This window comes from Cyprinodon tularosa, unplaced genomic scaffold, assembly GCF_016077235.1.
Source record: "Cyprinodon tularosa strain WSP-4 unplaced genomic scaffold, ASM1607723v1 ctg920, whole genome shotgun sequence".
Classification (NCBI taxonomy): Eukaryota; Metazoa; Chordata; class Actinopteri; order Cyprinodontiformes; family Cyprinodontidae; genus Cyprinodon; species Cyprinodon tularosa.
Window position 1 is genome coordinate 7,982 of NW_024039697.1, and position 22,043 is coordinate 30,024.

General features: G+C 39.4%; 1 protein-coding gene across 1 annotated transcript; it reads right to left on the minus strand.

The window, feature by feature from the left end:
* Positions 1–411: 411 nt before the first annotated feature.
* Positions 412–18,096, minus strand: rcor3 (REST corepressor 3). The gene is made up of 8 exons (XM_038274585.1): positions 17,698–18,096; positions 17,536–17,592; positions 16,710–16,787; positions 16,583–16,635; positions 12,945–13,106; positions 10,447–10,571; positions 7,576–7,654; positions 412–702 (listed from the first exon to the last, which is right to left on the minus strand). Exons 1-8 carry the CDS (start codon positions 17,819–17,821, stop codon positions 427–429), a joined length of 954 nt encoding a protein of 317 aa, XP_038130513.1. The 5' UTR covers positions 17,822–18,096; the 3' UTR covers positions 412–426.
* Between the last annotated feature and the right edge of the window lie 3,947 nt (positions 18,097–22,043).

Sequence of the window (22,043 nt, forward strand, 5' to 3'; positions counted from 1 at the left end):
AATAAATGGCAACCAAAAACAAAAACTAGCAGAAAGAAAAACGAGACAAGATGCAAGTCACTGACTGCTTTTTGTATAATTGCTTGTGCCTTCAGCATAGATTCAACATTTTTGCTTAACATACTTTCCGTTTCAACATTGATTCCCTCGTGTTTTGGTATCTGGTGTATTCTGCTCTCTCTTTCTGCTTGAAAAGAACCATGAGGTATACGCTACAATGAAGGCTGTCTGTTCCCAGGTCTGGGCTTAGTTGTCAGGGAGACAGAGCCTTACCTGTGATATGTTCTAAACTTTGGAATATCCTTTCTGTTATTGACTTTCATGTTTTGATTTATAGATGTTTTTGTTTTAAATTCCTTTAATTTCAATTTATTCTCCATTATTTTTTCCTTCACTGTTGTGACTTTTATCCCTCTGGCTGATATTTTAGCCAGTAAAGGGTTTGTGAGGAGTCAGTGAGAAAACAAGGTTTGTTGCAGCGCCTTCTACCTGTCTCTTAAGGGACACCAGCTCCATGTCCAGCTGACGAAGGAGTGTGTTAGCAGCAGAAGCACTACAGGATACAGCCACTACGTCCTCTTGCGTAAGGTACATGCCTTTGGGGGGGCGGCAACGGGAGCGCTGGTGATGTCGGTGCTGCAGGGTCTGGTGCTCACGTCGCCCTAAAGCTGCCTTGGAGCAAACAGCCAGCTCGGACATGTTCTGAAGGAAGCAAATGCCAGTAGAGCTATTAGCAAATAAATAAATTGAAATAATGGACAATCAACTACCAATACAGACGAAATGTATTTAAATGATTACATACAAAAGCCTAATGTTGTACATTTCCTCAAGTATGTGCCCATTAATAAATGCTTCTTAAATGTGTGTATTAACAAAAGATTGTTGATTTTGGCAAAAAAGAGCAAGAGCAAGCATGGAGCATCAGTAGAGAGGAAAAACAGTATAGCACCATCCGCGCATGCAGTCTGGAGTCGTAACAGGAAACTTTACCCCTTCTATACATTCAGCTTGGTAATCTGGATCATTCAATTCCATTTGGAGAGCGAGATCCTCTGTGGTAGTAGCACTAGACATCTAGCCGGCGCGCGTGGATGACGTCATACACACGCCGCTTTGTTTTTAAAAGATAAAAATATAAAAAAATATAACCGTGGATGTCTGGGGGACAGTGATTGGCCTACATGTAATGAATGCTGGCGTACGATAAAGAATAAACTATGAACAGTTTAGTTTGTGCCTTCAAGTCGTTGCCCACAGGAAAATGTTACTTGAATATAACCTAATGGAATATATTCAGAACTGCTCCAAAACACATAAAACTAATATGGGTGAGTAGAAGATGATGTAATAACGTGAAATCAAGGAGCCCAATGTAAAAAAAACAGCGTTCCCCTTTAAGATGAAAAGGGAACAAAGTAAGAGGTGGAATGACACTCTAATGAAGCTTTAGCTCAGATGGTGGAGGAGGGGCTGAAGGTGGGTTGAAACGGGGTCATCTGAAAGAAGTCACAGCGCATCCACCGCCTATGCACAGGAGCAGACAGGTGCGTATCGGAAGCCTTTTAAGATGAGCTTTGGATGCCGATTGGCAAGTGGCTGTATGAAAGCAATGAGTTTCTTCATTTTTTTTTTGTGTGTCATATAAAAACATCAAAGACAAAAACTGAAATATCAAGAAGTTATTTTTGCCGAATGACCCCAAACAAATTTTCAAATTTAACTTTTTAGTAAAAGCAGATAATCTTCGGAAAGATATTGATGGAGAATTCTCCCACTCTAAATGATGGGCCACATAAACTCCATTAAAAATGTGTCCTTGCCTAAATTTTATTATCTTTTTCAGGGTCTGCCTATATTTTCAGCAAGGGTTTTTTTTTTTTTTTATAATTGCTGGACTCATTAGTTTAGCCTTTTCTCTGGGGTTTTACAGCACATAGAATATCATTTACAGAAACCAAGAGAGATGGGGGGATTGGGATTACACTGCTCAATGGCGTAACGACACAACAATAGGCCCGTAAGCAACATTATCTGGGTGGGCCACATACGAAGTACAACAATCATCACTATCTGATATAAAATAAAGAATTGGAGACTAAAAGGCCTAACTACACTGAAAAATTTGTACATTGACAAAAAGTTTACTTAATTGGCATTTCTGAGGGACCACTTCTCCCTTTAGATATTTGCAAATTAGACTGCGGATTGGGATTGAGGTCTGGAAGGAGGGTCCGGGGAGGATTCAGTCAAGCTCTATCAATGTACAGTTTAGTTCAAGGTGTTTCACAGTCTTCACAATTCGATAACAAAATAGAACAGAATATTCCCCTCAATATCTCCAAAATGTGACAGATGTAAGTCCGCTGATGACTCCTTGACACATCTGTTCTGGTCATGCTCCCAGCTCTACCAATATCGGTGCAACATTTTCAAATGTGTTTCTGAAGTGTATAAATGGGCCTTGATTCCAGACCCCAGACTACATTTTTTGGTACCTCAGGACTGCAATACAAACAACTGTGGCGTATGGATGGTAATAGCTAAAAAAGTAATATTAAGATTGTGGAAAACTGACAAGGTTCCTCAGTTCAAAATGTGGGTTAGTGATTTTACTGAGATTCTTCATTTGGAGAGAATGCGGTACGATGTTAAGGGCTCCCCTAAAAGGGCAGCAGGTTCTAAGACCATTTTTCTCAGTCCAGGTCTGACGCCAACACAGGCTCAGTTTTTTATTATGCCACCCGTGCCTTGATAGACAGATAGTACCATCCTAAAGTGTAAATGGTAATCAGTGTAATGTAACCATTACTTTGATAATTTCCCTGACCTTTGTTTTTTTTCTGCTTTCCTCAATTGTTGCATTTTTTTTATTTTTATTGTTATAAAAATAAAAATATGAAAACCATGACAGTGAAACTATATTTTTTCTTATGAAGTAATTTGTCAACACATATACATATGCATATATATATATATATATATATATATATATATATATATATATATATATATACATATATATATATATATATATATATATATATATATATATATATATATATATATATATATATATATATATATATATATATATATATATATATATATATATATGTATATATATATGTATATATATACATAAATAATATGTATATATATATATATATATATATATATATATATATATATATATATATATATATATATATATATGTAGTATATATAAATATATTACCAAAAAATATATATATTATATATATATATAAATATATAAAAAGAAATGTCTAAGACATAGGTCCTCAACCTGGAATTGCCTTACTTTGCTGACACAACTTATACATTGTTGAAAATATATAGAACACTGCATTTTTTCCACATTCAGTAAATTTTCAACTTTATTCCAAGTAAATCTATTCCTTAACATTTTACACACAATACCTCAATTGTGTCAATGCGATTTCTTTAGACTACTGAAAACTATTACAGTTAAAGAAATTGTTGGGATCTGGAGATCTGAGGGCGTCCCTGGGTCTCCTGAGCTGAAGCCACAAGCACACCTGAGGCTGATCATCTCATCAGGAGACCAGCTTTATAAGCAGCGGCTGAACTTCCCTTCAGTGCCAGAGTGTTAAACAGTTATGGTTAGCAAGCCTGAGCCAAACCTGTTGCCTGAATCTCTGACTATTCTGAAAGCCAATCTGATTCTAACCTGCCTTTGTCCTCTCTGCCTTCCTAGGAAGACCTTATTGACTCAGGAGCTCTGGAGGAGCTCACATTCAAAGACCTGCCTGCCTGCTCTGTGAAGCCAAACCTGAAGATCAACAGTCTTTATCTGCAAGCTAGTTCTCAGAAGAGAACTAGGAGATCAACTCAAGGTCTGAACCTCTCAAGTCTGAAGTCAAGCTCTGCCGCTGCTAAACCCTCTGCTGAACCCTCAGTCTCTGGACCCTTCTGGTTCCCTCTCTCCAACGCTCAGTCTGAACTACCATCAGGTACAGATCAATTACAAGCTCTGTCAAGACTCCTCTGCTACTTGGCTAATCAAACTGTCCCTCTCTGCAGAGAGCCCTGTGATTCCAGTCCCGGACCCGTTCCTGTATCAGTGCAAATAACTTTATTGTGCCTACTCTCAATAAACAGTTGTTAACTTTTATTCTGTCTCCGTGGTGTTCTGCATTTGGGTTGAGCTCCTTAGACCCAACATGAGAGAAATCATAAAACATATTTCTCAAACTATTCACAGCTTTTATTTAATACGTTGCTGATCCACCTTTGGCAACAGTTCCAGCCTCAGCCTTTTTAAATCTGATACATTGAACTTAGCATTTTGCAAAACATCCCAAACTCCATCAGGTTGGATAGGAGATATGTGTTCAGTTATTTTTAGATCTCTCCAGATGTTGAACTGGATTCAACTCTGGACTCTGGCTTGACCACTCCATGGCATTAACAGAGTGGTTCCCACTCCTTTGAGATCTTGGCTGTGTACTTAGGGTTTTCGCCACAGTCTGAGGTTAAAAGTGCTCTGGAGCTGATTCCAATCGGGGATGTCTTTCCCAGAACTGTCCTAAATTGGATCTTCAGATTGTTGCCATGCTGGGTATTGAGATACCAGACAAAACTGGGTTTCTGACAGACCACAGAGTTCTAGTTGAGTAAAATAATTACCCTTATGATTAAGTTTCACTACTCTCAAGCTGTACAAAACGAAATGTAGTTTTGTATACACGCTGTGCATACAAAATGACAATAAAGTTTGTCTAAGTCTTGTCTAAGTCTTAAGCCCCAAAGAGTCGGAACTGGATTTTGTGTCCAATCCGATGGATAATCTTGTAATACGATGTTGCGGCATTTAGTGTTCACTGAGAGTCATTGCATAAGAATACAACTGATACGATTCTGCCAAGTGGATTGCGTAGCTCTGAGTGTGAAAGAAATCAGTCTTTTTTGTCAGACTATGTGGCAATTCAGCTGCAATTCTATGGGTCTGACTGGAAGAGAGACTCAGTTATAAAGTAAAAAAAAACACCTGCTTTGAGGGAAATGAGTCACAAAGTGCATGGGAGGAACGGGCGCTATCGCGAAGCAATTTTTCTCCATCAAAGCAGTTCCCGGTGAGTGTGGGATTTTTTAGTGTGATGGTTGATGAACTCATATGTGAAAGTAGTTTAATACACCTGCCAGTATTTTTATTTTGCTCTCTGAGGTTTTGATATAAATGTGATACGATACAGTGCCTACATCAGCTCCTAATAGCTCAAAATGTTGCTGTAAGCTAAATGGTGGAGGCAGGCATGAGCACATCACCCCAATCCTGACTGAGCTTCAATCTAATCCTAACGCTGGTAGGTTTTAGGATCAGGTTTAAGATAATGAGGCTAGTATATAAAGCACTTATGATACATTCACACCGAACAGGATTTGAGCAGCAGAAGCAGAAGGTTTACATGCAAAGTCAATGGTTGATGTGCATCAAGGTGTATTAAAAGGTCCTGCAATGCGGAGTAGCGCATCTTAAAGCATCTGAGTAGCACCTCATGAGCATCTGAGGCGTGCTACCCCTTCACAAGATGCTGGAGCTGGAATATTTACATTTTTACAGCTCAACATATCACATTAACCAGAGTAGCTGATCTGGGAGCTGAAAGTGAGACTCACACAGCACTGCTGATACAGAGGTGTCAGCATAAAGCAATCAAAAATATATAAATGAGGTGAAACTCTACTAGCTTTACATAAAAGGCAAGTTGATTTTTTCATATTCAAAGAAAAGGTTATTGATGCATCCATATTGATTAAGTTAAAATGTCAGCAAACTATGTTCAGTTTTCTTATTCTGTTGACTGCAGTTGGTACCAAATACCCAAAAAAGTCAACATCTACTTCCAGCCACCATGGAAAGTAGTAGAAAATCCCAAAGAGGCTGGTGGCCGGAGGCAGCTGCTGCTGGGGATTCCCAGTGACTGAGCCCCACCGGTATGTGGGGGGCCCACAGAGAAGGCAAAATGTTTTCAGGAGGACTTTCTGACTTCAAAATAGATTCAAACTACTTTTTACCCACTGATCACAGCAAATATAGCAAAGCCGCTCTCTGCCATTGAACACAGGAGCAGCAGAAACATCGGGACACACGTTACTTAACGCGCCTGGCCCATCTCGCTCCACCCAGGACGCAAAGATCTTCCTCTTTGTGATCCTAAGGGCTAAATGCACTTCAAGGGATGGGAGAGCCTTTTCAGTTGCTGCCCCCGCCTAAGGAATAAGATCCCACTTGAAAAAGTCAAAATCTAGACAAGTAATTTATTTTTAAAAAAGTGCATTTGTTCATGAATTAAGAAGGTAAGAGTAATTACTGTGCCAATGGAACAAGACAATTTTAATTTAAAAAAAAACACACAATTGCATTGTTTTATTTCAAGTGCATGTCATATAATTATCCAATTCTAAGAGTAAAAAAATCTAATTCTATTGGCAGATCATCTTATTACCTACTCAAATTAAGGGTAAATACTTTTAATTAATTTAAGAAATGTTGGCTTATTTCTAGATTAGTTTTGCAGTGTATTAGATATGCCAACTCTGTTGCTACCTTCGAGTTAGCACTGAAGACCTTTATGTTTACTCAGGCTTTTAGAGTGTTTGTTGTCTATTTATTCCTAGTTTTTATATTCATTTCAACTTTTTACAATCTATTTTTATCTATGTTCTTAGCTTTATGGCCTCTTTCTTCCATCCTGCCTTGAGTTCTTACATATACCTTGTTTTTTTATTTTTTATTTATGCCTTTCCTTTTACTCACTTTTTTGTTTGTGATTATTTTCTCTGCTGTTGTTAATTTTTTTTTTTAGATGTTTTGGCATCCGGAGTCATGCGTGTTAGTTATTCAGTATCCTTGGCATTCTGTGGATTCTTGTAAATTTTGCTGTAGACATAAACTTGAACTTGAACTTAGGATAATATAGTTTGAGGCTTTGGAAAGAGTAAAATAACAATACAGGTCAGTTAGTTTTTTATAGTACTAGCGTAAATCTGATCATTTTTACTTCTATCCCTGATAATGCAATAAATATTTACCATACATTCTATTTTTTTTTTTTTTATTGAATCGATACACTGCAAAAAAATTCAAATCTAAATAAGTCAAAAAGATTATTTACATTTAAAATAAGAATAAAAAACAATTGAACTGCTGTATCTAATTATCTTTTTTAAGAGTAAAAATACTAATTCAATTGGCAGATCATCTTATTTACCTACTCAGATTAATGGTAAATACACATAATTTAAGAAATTCTGACTTTTTTGTAGATCGTTTTTGCAGTGTACTGTCTTCTAACATAATTGGAGCATTAGTATAGTATAGTAAGAAATATTTCAGAGAAACATATCTCCAGAACCCTCATTCTAACCTTTATCACCACTCTCCAGATTTTATGTCTGAAATGTGGAAAATGTGCAAAGATTTGAATAATTTCTGGATACACTTATTTATAATTTTGCATGTAAATACAAACACAAATATAAAAAAGAATGATATTTATAATTTTCCAGAGCTAAAACCTTTGGGCTCACCTCTTTCTTGGTATCTTTGTTTGGATCATAGTCGCTATCATTTGCTTCAGTGTGATTTGCCCCCTCCATCTCCTCCTCACTGTTTCAACAATAAGGACAAAGACATACAACTTTTAAAAGAGCAACACCATGGCAAATAAGTAAAGAACAAGCTTTCTAAATTAACTATAAAGTTAGTCAAACAAGGTACATGAGCACTAAAATATTTTATTGAATTAATCATGATTCATTATCAAAATAAAATTACTGTTGTCTAAATTATTCACTAAAGTAATTTAGTGATCAATTAGAGATTAAGCTCTGAAATATTCCTTTTTTTAAAAGTTAAACCAGATCTTTGCAAGATATATATTGTTATTTTGCATTTAAGACCTTCAGTGTCTGTAAATATAGTTTATACTGAAAATATTTTGGAGTACTTAGAAATCGAAATTATTTGTAAATTTCACTCAATGAAATGTAAGTTGATTTTACTAACAAAGAAGGGGTGATTGAACAAACAAACACACTCAATTTAACTTTACAGCCAAATTTCTCTTATTTTCAAAAGATGCACTTTTCTCTTTTTTTTTCGCTAGGGAATTTTACACAGAGGCACAGAAACATAAAACCACTAGGTACACACACAAGGAAAATCCTGAGAACCCAATTAACCCAACAGTCAAGCATTTGGACTGTGGGAGGAGACTAAGAGTACCCGGAGAAAACCCATGTATGCATGGGGAGACCCTGCATGGAACGGATTAAACCCAGGACATTATTGCTGCAAAGCAAGAGTGCTGTGAACTGTGCAGCCAATGAGTAAGTAATATTTTCTATCTCTGACCTTAACATGGTTGATCTTAAGTAAACCCAACTTAAGGGCAAGCTTAAGCTCCAGCTGTATGCAGGAAGAATTGGTGAAAATGTTGGTCTAAAACTGATGGAGACATACAGTACCCTGAGTGACGTGCAGTTGTAGTCGCAGTAAAAAAAAGTGGCATAACAAATTACTAATAAATTTAAGGGGGCTGAATAATTTTGCACACCCAATTTCCAGTTTTTTATTTGTTAAAAAGGTTGTAAATTTCCAAAAATAATGTTCCACTTCATGATTGTGTCCCACTTGTTGTTGAAAAATCTTACAATTTTATATCTTTATGTGTGAAGCCTGAAATGTGGCAAAAGGTTTAAGGGGGCTGAAAATTTTGGCAAGGCTCTGTAGCTGTCAAAATGTAGCTGTCGAAAAGGAAGGAGCCTTATTTTGGAAGGCTAGGTTCAACATACTCTCATAAATAGTTTGTCATTGTTTGGATCTATGTGGCTATAATGCGGACGCTGCATCAGTCAATCTATGTTCCTACCTTCATCTGTGGTCATGAAATCTAGATTGTGACTGAAAGAAGGAGATTTCTGATACAAGCGGTTTAAATGAGGTCTCTCCACAGGGCAGTCCCTCAGAGATAGGGTGAGCTAAGGTGTTTGGTCATCCGAGAGTGTAATAAGCGCAGAAACTAGAACCCAATATTCAGACAGACCAGGATGATTTTCAACAGGCTTCATTTCTCAGCTAAGGTGAAGAGCATCGGCCTGGTGTCAGCGGGGCGGAACACTGGATTCTCTGATTCAAAGTACAATTTGATCCCACAGGAAACGGAGGAATCTGGGAGAGAGGTTATCCACAGTTTGCAACCAGGGCCGCTACCAGAATGCCGAACAATGATGAACTGAACGCCAGCTGACGCTAAGGGAGCAACAGCGTCCGTGAGGGGAATCCAAGCCGAGGTCAGTGAAGCACTCCAAGATCGATAACCAGCAGAATCCAGGAAAAACAATAAAAAAAAACAAAGCAGACAGAGCAGACAAGGGCGAGGCAAAAACACGAATATCCAAAGCAGAAAACAGGTCAGGATCAGAATAACAGACAAACTCTTCTGAACGCTAGAGTTACACTCACAACAGCTGAAATAATCTGGCACTAATGGAAGGCAGGCAAACAACATAAATAGTTGAGGAACCAGGTGGAAACCATCCTTGTTAATCAGCCACTAGGCCAATGAGACAGGTGAACATCAGCAATTAAAAAAGCCAACCATCAACGCCAAGACCATGACAGAGAGAGGCTTAGAGTAGAGCCACATCAACAGGAGTCAGCTGACATGGCCAGGACATCCATTCCAGATGGCCCTAATACCTCCGACAATTTCAGTCACATGCCACTGGAGGGAGGTCTAAGAGACGGAACGGGACACCATGGGGGGACAATGTCTCTCCGTTGGCTCTGAAGCTATTCCAAGAGAAGAGGGAGGTCTGGGAGTCTCAACTGAGACTAATGAGCCCATGACCCTAATCTGTGCCAAAATTTGAATTACAAAATTGGGACAAAAGAAAATAATGTCATTTATTGTCAGTCCTTAAAAGAACCACCACTGCCTACTGTGCTAACCCTTTTTTAACCAGGAGGGAGCCAAACATGCAGTTTTAAACATAAAAACAGGATTTAAATATATAAGCTGTAAATTGTCAAATAAAATGCATGTTACATGTGGAGAGTACTAAAATACATCTATTTATACAGTGAGAGAGCAAAAAATAAATAAAAACAAAATATGACAACAAAAAAGTTATTTTATGGTTAAATAGTAATTTAGCTAAGTGTCCAAAAAACGTTTTATTTTAGACTATGGAAAATGTTTTTTTCTATAGTAAGATCAGATTTCTGTTTCTTAGATGGAACCTGGAAATGTTTAGCAGTGGGGGTTATTGTTATCAAGCTAATCAAAGAGGAACAGTGCAATTTTAGATGAAAAAGAATTGTTGATCAATTTACAACTTATTTTCACTTAAAAATAAAATGATCAGCTCTATCAAGAAATGATTTGAGAGTTGTACCTGTCATCCTGATTGCTTCTGTTAGCCAGTTTACGGGCCTGACGATCCATAAGGCTTGTTCTGGAGCGTGTCTTCTTCCAGGAATAATAGTACTTGACAAGACTGGAGATAGATTTGTCTGGTAACTGAATGAAAGATAAAAAGATTCAACATGTAATGCCAAGAAAAACCCTTCTGTTGAGTAACAAATGAGAATTTAACCTAGACTGAGACTGATATAACATGATTTGAAGCATCAGAAAAGCTTCTGCTGCTTCAGTTCTGATGATTGTTCACATTAAGATCAGACGTCCATAAAGTGTGTCTGATGCTTCTGCTGCAGAGAGCGTATTTGCTGTGATCCGTGGGTAAAAAGTTTGAATCTATTTTGAAGTGAGAAAGTCCACCTGCAGTCAGTTCATCCAGATTACCATCCTGCCTACAAATATTATTTCTGTGGGAGCCGCTCAGACCCCCACATACCGGCGGTGCGCTGTCAGTGGGAATCCCCAGCAGCAGCTGCATCAGGCCCGGTCGCCTCTTGGGGGGTTCTCCTACTGTTGGTGGTGGCTGGAAGTAGACGTTAGCGTTTTCCACATACGTAATCCAATGTGGAGGCACCAGGATAACAAAAGCGAACATATTTTGCCGGTAGGTTTCTACATTCTAAGTTAATTTAGGCGTTAATAAACAGTTTTAGAGGAGAGATCCTAGTGCCCTGCATCAGCAGTGCTGTGTCTGTCTCCCTGCCAGCTCCCAGATCAGCTTCTCTGATCGGATGATGTGGACCCAGAGAGGAGGCTACGATTTTATTTTAGTTTAATTTAAAAAATGAAACACTCCAGACAAAATACTTCAGAATTCTTTCAACAGTATAAAAAAACCTTCAATTAAATGAAAATATTCTGTAAGATTTGCACAAAAGAAGTTTTTTTTTAATGCTATTTTTTCACAAGTACAGAGCAACAAAATGTATTCTCTGCATTTAAACCATCCCCTTGGGGAGCAGAGGGCTACCATTGTGTGGCGCCCGGGGAGCAGTGTGGAGTTAAGGGTCAGTGACCCAGAGTGGCCGTCCATAGGGGACGGGCTTGAACTCAGAACCTCAGGATTGACCAGGCCGCCACTCCCCAAAGCAGGCATTAGCGTAAGGCGTCTTTGCAAGAGACCCACACTGGCAGCTCATTCCCCCCAGCTGGGAAATGAACCCAGGCTTCCTGTTTGCAGGACAGGCGCCAGCAGCTTCAAAAATAATATTCTGTCTGTTATGTTTCTGGCCTGTCAACTAGTGTTTGTGATGTCATTCCCCTCCCCCTCCTGCTCTGCCTGTTCATTTGGCCCTCCTGTGCTGCTGCTGCTCAGACCCTGTAAGTAAGTGAAAGGGTGGAGTAAGAGTAAAAAAAATATGCACTCCTAGGGCAATTTATTATCCTAGGACATTTTCTAATCACAGCTCATCTGATCCACCTGCTCCTGCCTCTATTTAAAGTGTTTGAATCCGGTCATCAGAGCCTGATTATTCTTGTTCTCTCTGAATGGTTTGCCTCAACTGTCTTAGGACTCCTGGACCTCTGATCCTGCCTGTTCCTGTTCTGATATATTTGTCTGTCCTGGCTTTGGACTGCCTTATGTTCTCAGGGGTTGCAGCATCTGAGACACTCTGGTTGATGCCCGCTGCATCTTGTAGGAAGCCCACTGGCTGGATTTTAACTCGTTCTCTGGGCATGGACTGAACCAGGTTAGTGACTCACATGGATAATCATCCACAGTCAGATTATCATGGTCACTAACCTGTGTTGCTCTCCTGCAGAGAATTCAGTTATCTATCTATCTACTGCACCTCCTATATGTCATTGCAAAGTTTATTTCATTAGCTATCAAAGTTTCTATGACAATCAAAGTTTGATCAGTCACTAATGTTTGGAGTTTCGGCTACACAAAGACTACAGAGGACGGCACTGCTTGTGTTTCCTTGAGGATACTGGAAAGGGATTTGACGCTGTATTTTGGGAGCAAGCTTATTGGTGAATAATTTTGTTTTTATCCTTATATTTTTACGTTTCCGTGGGGGGGAAAAATGGGCTTTGGGGGATTATTGCGATGTGATTTTTTATTTTTTGTGGTTACTAGATATTCCTTTTTTGGGGAGTGTTGTAAAGCAAGTGAGCCCAGGTATGCCAGGATAGAGCATGTTTTGGAATGCCAGAAGATGAAAACAAGGTAATAAATGAAAATTATGAATTCTCATTTATTGACACAATATTAGTTTTAGGCGCTTTTAGAGTGCTGTTGGCTTTCAGTTGAGTTGATGGTTGTTTTCTTCAGGATCACCTGATACTAAAAAAAGTTCAACATTTTGGGCTTTGTTTAGAAACAAGATTGCTATTCGGTGGGGGACTTAATGTGACATCAAAACCACTCAGGGCCGAGTGGTTGGGTTATATTGAACCTGAGATGTAAACACAAACACCTCAGGAATGCACAAATACAAAACAAAAACAAAAAAGTTAGGTGTTTACCATCTGCTGGATGCGATGGAAGCTCTTGCCATGGAAGCTAAATGCCTGTTCAAACAGGACCTTGTCCTCAATGGTCCACTCGTCTGGGAAAGGGGTGAAATTGGGCAGGTCAGCCAAGGACTTCTCTATGTTGTGTTTGTGCCAGAACAGCATACCAAGAGCCTAAATAAAATTCACAAACATATACATGGTAGTGTTAGCAGATCGGCAGCATGTTCCCAGTAAAAACCTGCAGCAAAGTTTGACCTTCACATCCTACTGTCATTAACAAACACAGCAACAAGACTGGAACCTATTGTCTACCTGTTGGCACTGCTTTTACATAATGCAGAGAATTACATTGGAGATAACCATAAAACTCATATAAACTATTTTTAAGATTATTTTATGTAAAAATTTAAATTGATGACGACACAGGCCAAAAGTATGAGTTTAAATCTAGCCAGGCAGGTTAAAAAGCATAAAGCTATCTTGTTGATTATTATCGTTATTATTTTATTGTGATTTATTATTTCAACCTGGAGAGACTCACACTCAGAAAAGTTGCAATACTCAATTTATTCATACAGGTAACACAATCATATTCTCTAAAATATTTTTATCTAAGGAAAACCAGTTGATATCAAAGATTAATTGACTTGCAATACCTCGCTCTGAGCATGCATGTAGCGTCAGTTGAGAGGAAAACTAATTTTGAACAGGTAGAACCCTCAAGCAGAACCAGGCTCAGTGTCATCTGCTAAGGAAAACTACGGTATGATTTTTTAAACCTGATATCAGGAAAACCGAGTTTACAAAGAGAGTTTACTCAACCTCTGTTTCAGTCACCTTATTAACATTCTCCCCAGAGCTAATCTGATTAGCAGGTTAGGTAAATTCAGAGTGCCCTGTCTCTGCTCTCCTTACAGTCAATCACACTGTCTTTTTTCCTGGTTTAGTCAACCCAAGGAAGGGCCTCATAACATACCTGGGCGGGTATATAAAGAATGTGCAGATCAGCTGGCTGGTGTCCTCACAGACATTTTTAACACCTCGTTGGATCAATCCATAGTACCACCATGCTTCAAGTCTGCCACCATTATTCCAGTCCCAAAGAAGCCTCAGGTCATGAGGACGTGCTTCAAAAGGCTGGTTAAAGAACATATCGTCTCCAGTCTGCCGCCAACTGATGGAACCGCTCCACCGAGTACGCCATCTCTGCTGCTCTCCACCTGAGCCTGGCACACCTGGAGGAGAAGAACACCCAGGTGCGGATGCTGTTCCTGGACTTCAGTTCAGCTTTCAACACCATCATCCCACAGCATCTGATGGGTAAACTGGAACAGCTGGGCTTCAATACACCCCTCTGCTATTGGCTGCTAGACTTCCTCACCAACAGACCTCAGTCAGCCTGGGTCGGACAGAACACCTCTGATGTCATCAGTCTAAGCCCCTCCCCTCAGGGCTGCGTCCTGAGCCCCCTGCTGTTCACCCTGATGACACATGACTGCGTCCCCAGGTTCACCACCAATCACATGGTGAAGTTTGCAGACGACACCACGGTGGTGGGCCTCATCAGAGAAAACAACGACCTGGACTACAGAGAGGAGGTGGAGCAGCTGGTGGAGCAGAGATAACAGCCTGATCCTGAACGTGGAGAAGATGAAGGAGATCATGGTGGACTTCAGGAAGAACCGTCCTATTCGCGCTCCACTGCTCATCAACAGCTCAGCTGTAGAGGTGGTCAGCAGCACCAAATTCCTGGGGGTGCACATCACAGACAACCTTCACTGGACTGGAAACACCACCTCATTGATCAAAAAGGCACAGAAGCGCTTGGACCTCCTGAGGAGGTTGAGGAGAGCCCACCTGCCTCCACCCATCCTCCCCACCTTCTCCAGAAGCACCATAGAGAGCGTTCTTGAGCAGCTGTCTCACTGTGTGGTGTGGAGGCTGCAGCGCCTCAGACTGGAAGAAGGTGAGAACAGCAGAGAGGATCATGGGGGCTCCTCTTCCCTCTATTAAAGATATTTCATCCCAGCACTGCATGTCCAGAGCCCGTGACATCATCATTGACCCCTCACCCCCCCATCATGGACTGTTCTCCCTGCTGCCCTCTGGGAAGAGGCTTCGCAGCATTCAATGCAGGACAAGCAGATTCTGCAACTTCTTCCCAACCGCCATCAGACAACAACAATCCTCCTCCTCTGGACTCAGACTGAACTATAAGACCAGGTGACTCCCTCGTTTGTGATCATCCACTTCCAGAAAGACATGGTCACAAACCTGCTGTCTCCACCTGCAGAGGTTCCTGCCGATTCTGTTGTTAATCAAACATTCTGAGAAATCTAACTACTTTGTCTGCCTCAAATTACTGGATCATTTTGTTCTGAGATCTGGTTACATCTTTGTTATTAGTGTTTTTGGTGCAAAGGAAAATCCAACCATAATCCCAGTTACAATATTGCTTAATAAAAATAATTTCCTTATTGATTTTTGGCAGAGCCATTTACCCCCGTTAAAAAGTACAATCTGCTCTGTCTCTTCTTGTAGATGGCTTCACAGTTGTGTCTCTAGTCTAGTTTGTTGTCCAGGTGAACACCAGAGTATTTCTATTCCTCCTCCACTTCTTCTCCCAAGATTTTAACAGGATTCAACTTGTTCCTGATTATTCTTAAACCTCCAATCATCTCCTTGTTCTGTTGACATCCAGGATCAGAGGATTGTTTCCACACCATGCCACCAAGTAGACCTCCGTCTCTCTGTGCTCAGCTTCTGCTCCATCTTTGATTCTTTGCCTCATTAAACAAAAGATGAACAATATCTAATTTCAAATGTTTAAAATGTACCTGCTCAACAAAAAGAACCAGAGTTTGTATTTTGCTGTAAGAAAAATAAAAAAGTACAAAATGGCTTGTTGTATTTATCCAGCTTACATAATGGATCTACCAAAGCAGACTTGGATTGGATAGGATTTACAGAGACTGTTTGCTATATAAAAAAAATTCAAAAAGAAACTGTTTTAGAATAAATTTACTTGTCAGCCCGGAATATTTAGACTCAATCCTCGACTACGTAAAGTTTAGGCAGTTCTTCAGATTTGCTATAAGTAAAAAAGCAAACCCCTCAAACCATGTCTTTCAACTTCCATTGCAGAGAAGATCGGGCTGTTTTCCAGTGTGGTCCTGTTTCTCTGACCGTGACTGGCTGGATGTGCTCTCTTCGTCCTCTGACATGGGAGCTGGCTCGGAGCTCGTCTGCCTGGCTGTGTGTTTCCTGGACGGGGCCGCCTTTTACAGCTGCTTTTTTTGTCTCTGCTTCTGTCTCCTTGAACCCCAGTCGGCCTCAGCAGATGGCCGCTCACACTGAGCCTGGTTCTGCTGGAGGTTTCTTCCTGTTAAAAAGTGAGTTTTTCCTCTCCACTGTCGCTACAAGCATGCTTAGTGTGAGGGATTGTATTTGAGTCAACGAGTCAATGCAATCAACTGGTTTTCCTTAGATAGAAAACTTTGTATCAATTTGACTGTATGATCTGGTTGAACTGTAAAGTGCCTTAAGATGACATGTGTTGTGAATTTGACGCTATATAAATAAACTGAATTCAATTGAATTGAATAGAAAACACTTTATCAGATGAAAGAAGAAAGAAAAAAACACACCTGCTCCACATTGTAGCCATGTTTCTCCTTGGCAATAGAAATATATTCGTCCACTGTGAATGTAAAGGCATACTGTTAGTCTCGCCTAGTTTCGTGCCTCAGGAGCATCATCGGTTGCATCACTTACATTTAGAATCAATAATGAAGTGATATGGAGACCATACCAACATTCCCCCACTGTCTTTTTCCGTATACTTGACAGAATCTGAATGTGGAAAAAACACAAAAGAACAATTAAAAAACTTTCATGGCAGCTGCTCCATTAAGTACTTGTGATCATTCATGGCTCAGAAACAGATTTTATACTTCAGTTACATATTCATTTAACACCATTTGGGGAAACAGAAACACTGAAATCTACATCTATACAGCTCAGGCATTCATAACAGCAAGGCCCATCTTTCTTTTATTTCTCATCTTAAAGTGAGGGAATACCCTTTCTTCCCAGGAAAAAAAAATCTAACTTTAAGAATATTATATATTGTTACAAATCAGATAAAACGTCAGCGATAACGTAAAGCTATTTTGGTTACAATTAAAAAACTACGAGAAGAAAATAAATATACCTAAATTTACATTTATATTTAAAGATTTAATGCAGAAATATATCACCAATCCATCACTACACAGATTTCAGCTTTATAGTTTTAAAGAGAGAGGATTTTCTCTCAACAATAGGACATCATTAGTATCAAATGTGGTTTTATCGATGATAATGACTTTGTCTATAACAAAGTTACTACAAACATATTTGTGTAGTTATAACCATCATAAGCATAGATTTGAGCGGAGAGGCAACGGTAGCCTCAGTCATTGCGTTCGTCTTTATTGTGATCAGTCAGTTGTATTAGAGCACTGGGTGAAATGTGCAGTAGGCTTTCATTAATGCGTTCCCTGGACATGGGCCGAGGCTATCACTCGTTATCACTCGGCCAAAGCAGTTCAAATCTCACCGGGCTCAAATTCTGGAATGTTAGCTTGATAATCAGTTCCAACCCGCATTCCAATATCTGCAAAACAGAATAAAATAAAATCCACACTGTAACCGATATACCGACTAATTCTGAGAGAGTTCAGTTACCAAAGAGCGGACAGTGTTCGAGGCTATCACTCACCGTGTTCGTCGTCGCTGCCGCTCTCGTCAGAAAAATGTCCGTTAGAGGCACTGGACGGACTTTTAGTCCCATTTGACCGTCCCTTCCCCAAATAATCTGAGCTTTTATCCATCATCCCAGGCATTTCTGAGATTAAATTTGATCTAAATGCTATGTGCCTCAATATGAAACGTCAGCTGCAGCAGGATGAATGGGGCTGCTGGGCCTTTACTAACCACACCACCTTCCACCGTTTCGCTGTCCCCTTTTCTATATCTCCCTACGTTTGTGTACGTACATTTATGGTCTGATAGCGACTGTATAATACAGGTGTAGGTTTTCACAAGATCACAATTTCCTCTGAGAGGAGATGCATTTTCTTTAAAACCGCGAAGGAAAAGGATCTAACTACCGCGGCGGAGGCGTTCGAAGATCAGTCAAGCTACAGTGTGATGCGGTTCGCTCCGCTGGCTGCAACCTATCGCTACATTAAAATCCAAATAGCAGTTATTTACAATATGTGACTGACAATTGGCCTTGTTATATAAGTTTATATCAAAACTCGAGTGTTTCGTGTTAAAGTAGACAATTGTCATGGTCATCCAACTAAAAACTGTTTTTTCTTTATAGAAAGCCTATTGACCTGCATCAAATTAGAGTTTAATTTAATTCCCTCTCTTCTATATTTTCGGAAACCAAGCCAGCAGAGGATGACCCAGCACAGAGCTCAACCTGGGTTACAGTAATAAGAAACAAACAGTGGAGTAACATTTCTGCTCATTTGCTCCCACATTATTAACTACTCTGTAATGGAGAATAATCTTGTTATAAACAAAAAAATGCATCAACAGGTCTCTAAAATTTTTGTCTAAATTATCACTTTTGTAAAACTTTTTATACACCAAATTCATTGTATAATATTAATCCTAGCACCTTATCATTAAGAGTTAAAGCAAACATTGTTAGCATATTATAACTTGAATTATCTCACCCTTTTCTAGCTTATGTACTAAGTATTGGTTTTATTCATATTATGGTCACAAAATCTAATTAGGAAAACAGTTTGGCTTTTTATATATATATTCTCATATCATAATTTAACCTAATTCTAAATTCTTTTTTGATTTAAAATTGTATATCACATGAAAAAAATGTTAAATTATTATATTCACCTTATCCTTATCATTTTATTTTTTTGTTTATTAGCAGCTACTCTTGCGCCAATGGCATTTTTTTTGGTCTCAATACCGATACCCGATACCTGGCTGTGCACTATTGGCCAATACCAATACCAACAGTTTTAAATTGATGTGTGCATGTATATATAAAGAACGGCATACTACTTGGATGTAAAATAATTGCCATCATGGCTTTGTCAAGCTGCTGCCTACCTTTGTGAAGCAGGAAAAAGACTAAAACAAATTGAATCCAGTAGAACTTTGTATTGCCTACCTGGAATGGGTGACAATAGTTGAATGAACATTTGGCTCTCAACATGGTATTGGTGCCTATTTGTTAGTATTGATAGCGATAGAACAATTTTACTGCTGGATTGGGGGCCCGTCCAATACTGGTATCCGGCCACATTATTAGTAACCCATAGCTGTGTAATACTTAGTTTCCTGTAACATTTTATCTCTGACTGTTAGATATGTGGGGCTCCTAAGTGGTGCAGTGGTGCACCTGCCTATTCTGCCTATTCACCTGCCTATTCTGCCTAGTTCCTAATCATTTCTGATCTCATCCACCTGTAGGTTCTGCTTTATACTCAGTCCAGTCCAGCTATTATGGCAATATCATTGTTTGATGTTTGTTCCCTGTTTGCCTTCTCTTAATGTCCTGTCTGTCAGTTTTAGATTTATTTCCATGGTTCATGTTCCGGTGAGGAGTTTATTTCCAGGCCAGTTTCCTCAGGCGAGTTCTTCTTCTAAAATTTAAAATCCTCCTTCTCACATATAAAGCCTTAAATGGCCAAGCTCCATCTGATATCAGAGATCTGATTGTTCCTTATGTTCCTAACAGAGCACTTCGCTCTCAATCTGCAGGTTTACTTGTGGTTCCTAGAATTTCTAAAAGTAGAATGGGAGGCAGATCTTTTAGTTATCAGGCTCCTCTCCTGTGGAACCAACTACCAGTTTTAGTCCGTGAGGCAGACACCCTGTCTACTTTTAAGGCTAGGCTTAAAACTTTCCTTTTTGATAAAGCTTATAGTTAGAGTGGCTTAGCTTATCCTGAGCTATCTCTATAGTTAGTTTAAGCTGCTGCTCTGAACCTGCCTTCACGCTGTGATGGATTCCTGGAATCCTAATATGTCTGTTCCTATGTGGATCTGAACCCCTAACCGGACTGTGGACACCTGGATTCAAGAACCATTCAAGTCTGATCCTAATCACTGTCCTGGCCTGCTCACTGGAGCTGCTGCATCAGGGACGTTCTGGACGGCTCAGGGCAACAACTGGTTGGCCGTGTATCGGCTGATCATGCCTATATTGAGAGGATGGACTGAACTGTTAAACTAGGTAGGTGACTCACTCTGATAATCATCTCCTGTTCAGCTGATCACGGTCACTTACCTGTGTTTCTCCTTAAACCAGAGTGTCAGTGATTGGGCAAAGCCCTGCCCCATTCCTGCAGCAGCCGTGAGCCGCAGATCGACAGCAGCGTGTTTCTGTTCTGTTCTGTTTTTAATAAACGTTTTGAACTTACCTACTGACTGTCTCACCTTGAATACTGGGTCCATCTTTCCCGTTTTATAACATACATACACTCTGTGTAAATTTCAAAACATACAGCGTTTCAGCAGTGAATAAGCAGCTTACAACTGCTGAACTTTGAGAAAAAACTCTAAACCAAGTCACACACAATGAGACTGCATCACACTGATAACATCAAACCAAAATGAACTCAACTCAAATAATTTTCTACTGCATATTTGTTTTTGCACTTCTCTGAACTTCCACATCAATACATTTTTGCAACATGTTTTTTCTCCCCCACTGTTTACGTTCAATCACTGCTGCACTTTAACGAATTAAAATGTTAATTTCGCTGCTAAGCTGCTGCTCCTTCACTGTCTAAAAGCTGTAAAAAACGAAATTTCATTTTGTGTACACTCTGTGTATACAAAATAAAAATAAAGTTGTCTACGTCACCAGTGAAATGAACATTACCATTTGTAAAGTGCAGCAGTGATCAAGAATGTAGATGGTGTAGCAAAAAAGGAAAAAGAAGGTTAAATTTTAGAAGATCATTACCAGATAGTGCAGTTATACCCTAGGCCCCCAGAAGATGCACCCATCTTGTAAGCTCAACTCAGTCTTTCTTTTTGCATAAGGCCTCAAATCCTCACTAACGATCAATCACCTTGGGCCAGCTTTGTTGCAGGTAAGTCTTTACCTTTAACAGGACAGGTCCATTGTTTGACGTGAGAGCTACTCAACCCGAACGCTTTCAATAGGGTTTGTATTCTTCAAAAATGAGCTCAAACATATATTTATTGAAAGCTTTACTATTGTTGAGAACACAAGAGAAACGCAATACATTTGTGGTATTTATAGTTATAGACAGATGCCTGCATTTAGCGCATTATTTTATAAAGGGCTCAAAAATATATATCATGCATCCCTAGTATGAACACAACTTCCGTTCCATCCTCCTTTCATTCAGACTCCTTTTATGTTGGCTTTAATCAGCCCCTGCTCACACCTGAGCGCAGCAATTACGCAGAGCAATTAATGCACTCCGCCTCCCCAGACAACCACTTCAGTCCAGTGCGCATGGATTGTCACAAGGGAAAAACAAACCAAAACAACCCAACATGCAGGAAAATTTCAAAAGTCTAAATAAAAGAAAACACAATCATATAAACAAACATCAAAACATGCAAAACTCAAGAAGAAAATACAAAGAAAAACAAATCATATCTTCCCCTCCAAACATGCAAAGCATAAAACTAACACTTAAATGAAAGAAAAACATAAATCATATTTTTCCCTGTGCAACATAATTGTTACGAATAGGTGGCGCCCAATGACTATAGAATGTAGTAATGTGTATTATCCAGCACAGAATGTAGATCTCAAAACTATAGAAGACTGGATGTTCTGTTGCCAAGATGTATTAACAGTTCTCTCAGAGTGCATTATCTGTATGGTTTGGATGTAACACCTTACATAAAATGCAAACTCGGCATCAGTATTAGTGGGGTTCATTTATTAGAAGTTACCATAGATAGCCTTCTTTTTTATGTGGTTGTATTGCTGCTCTTACTTAACTACAATTTAGCTACTCTAACCACCTCTTATGGGTTAAACCTGGATGGGAAAATGTAACTTCACAATGTGTTTTACTTCATGTTCATGTTTTTA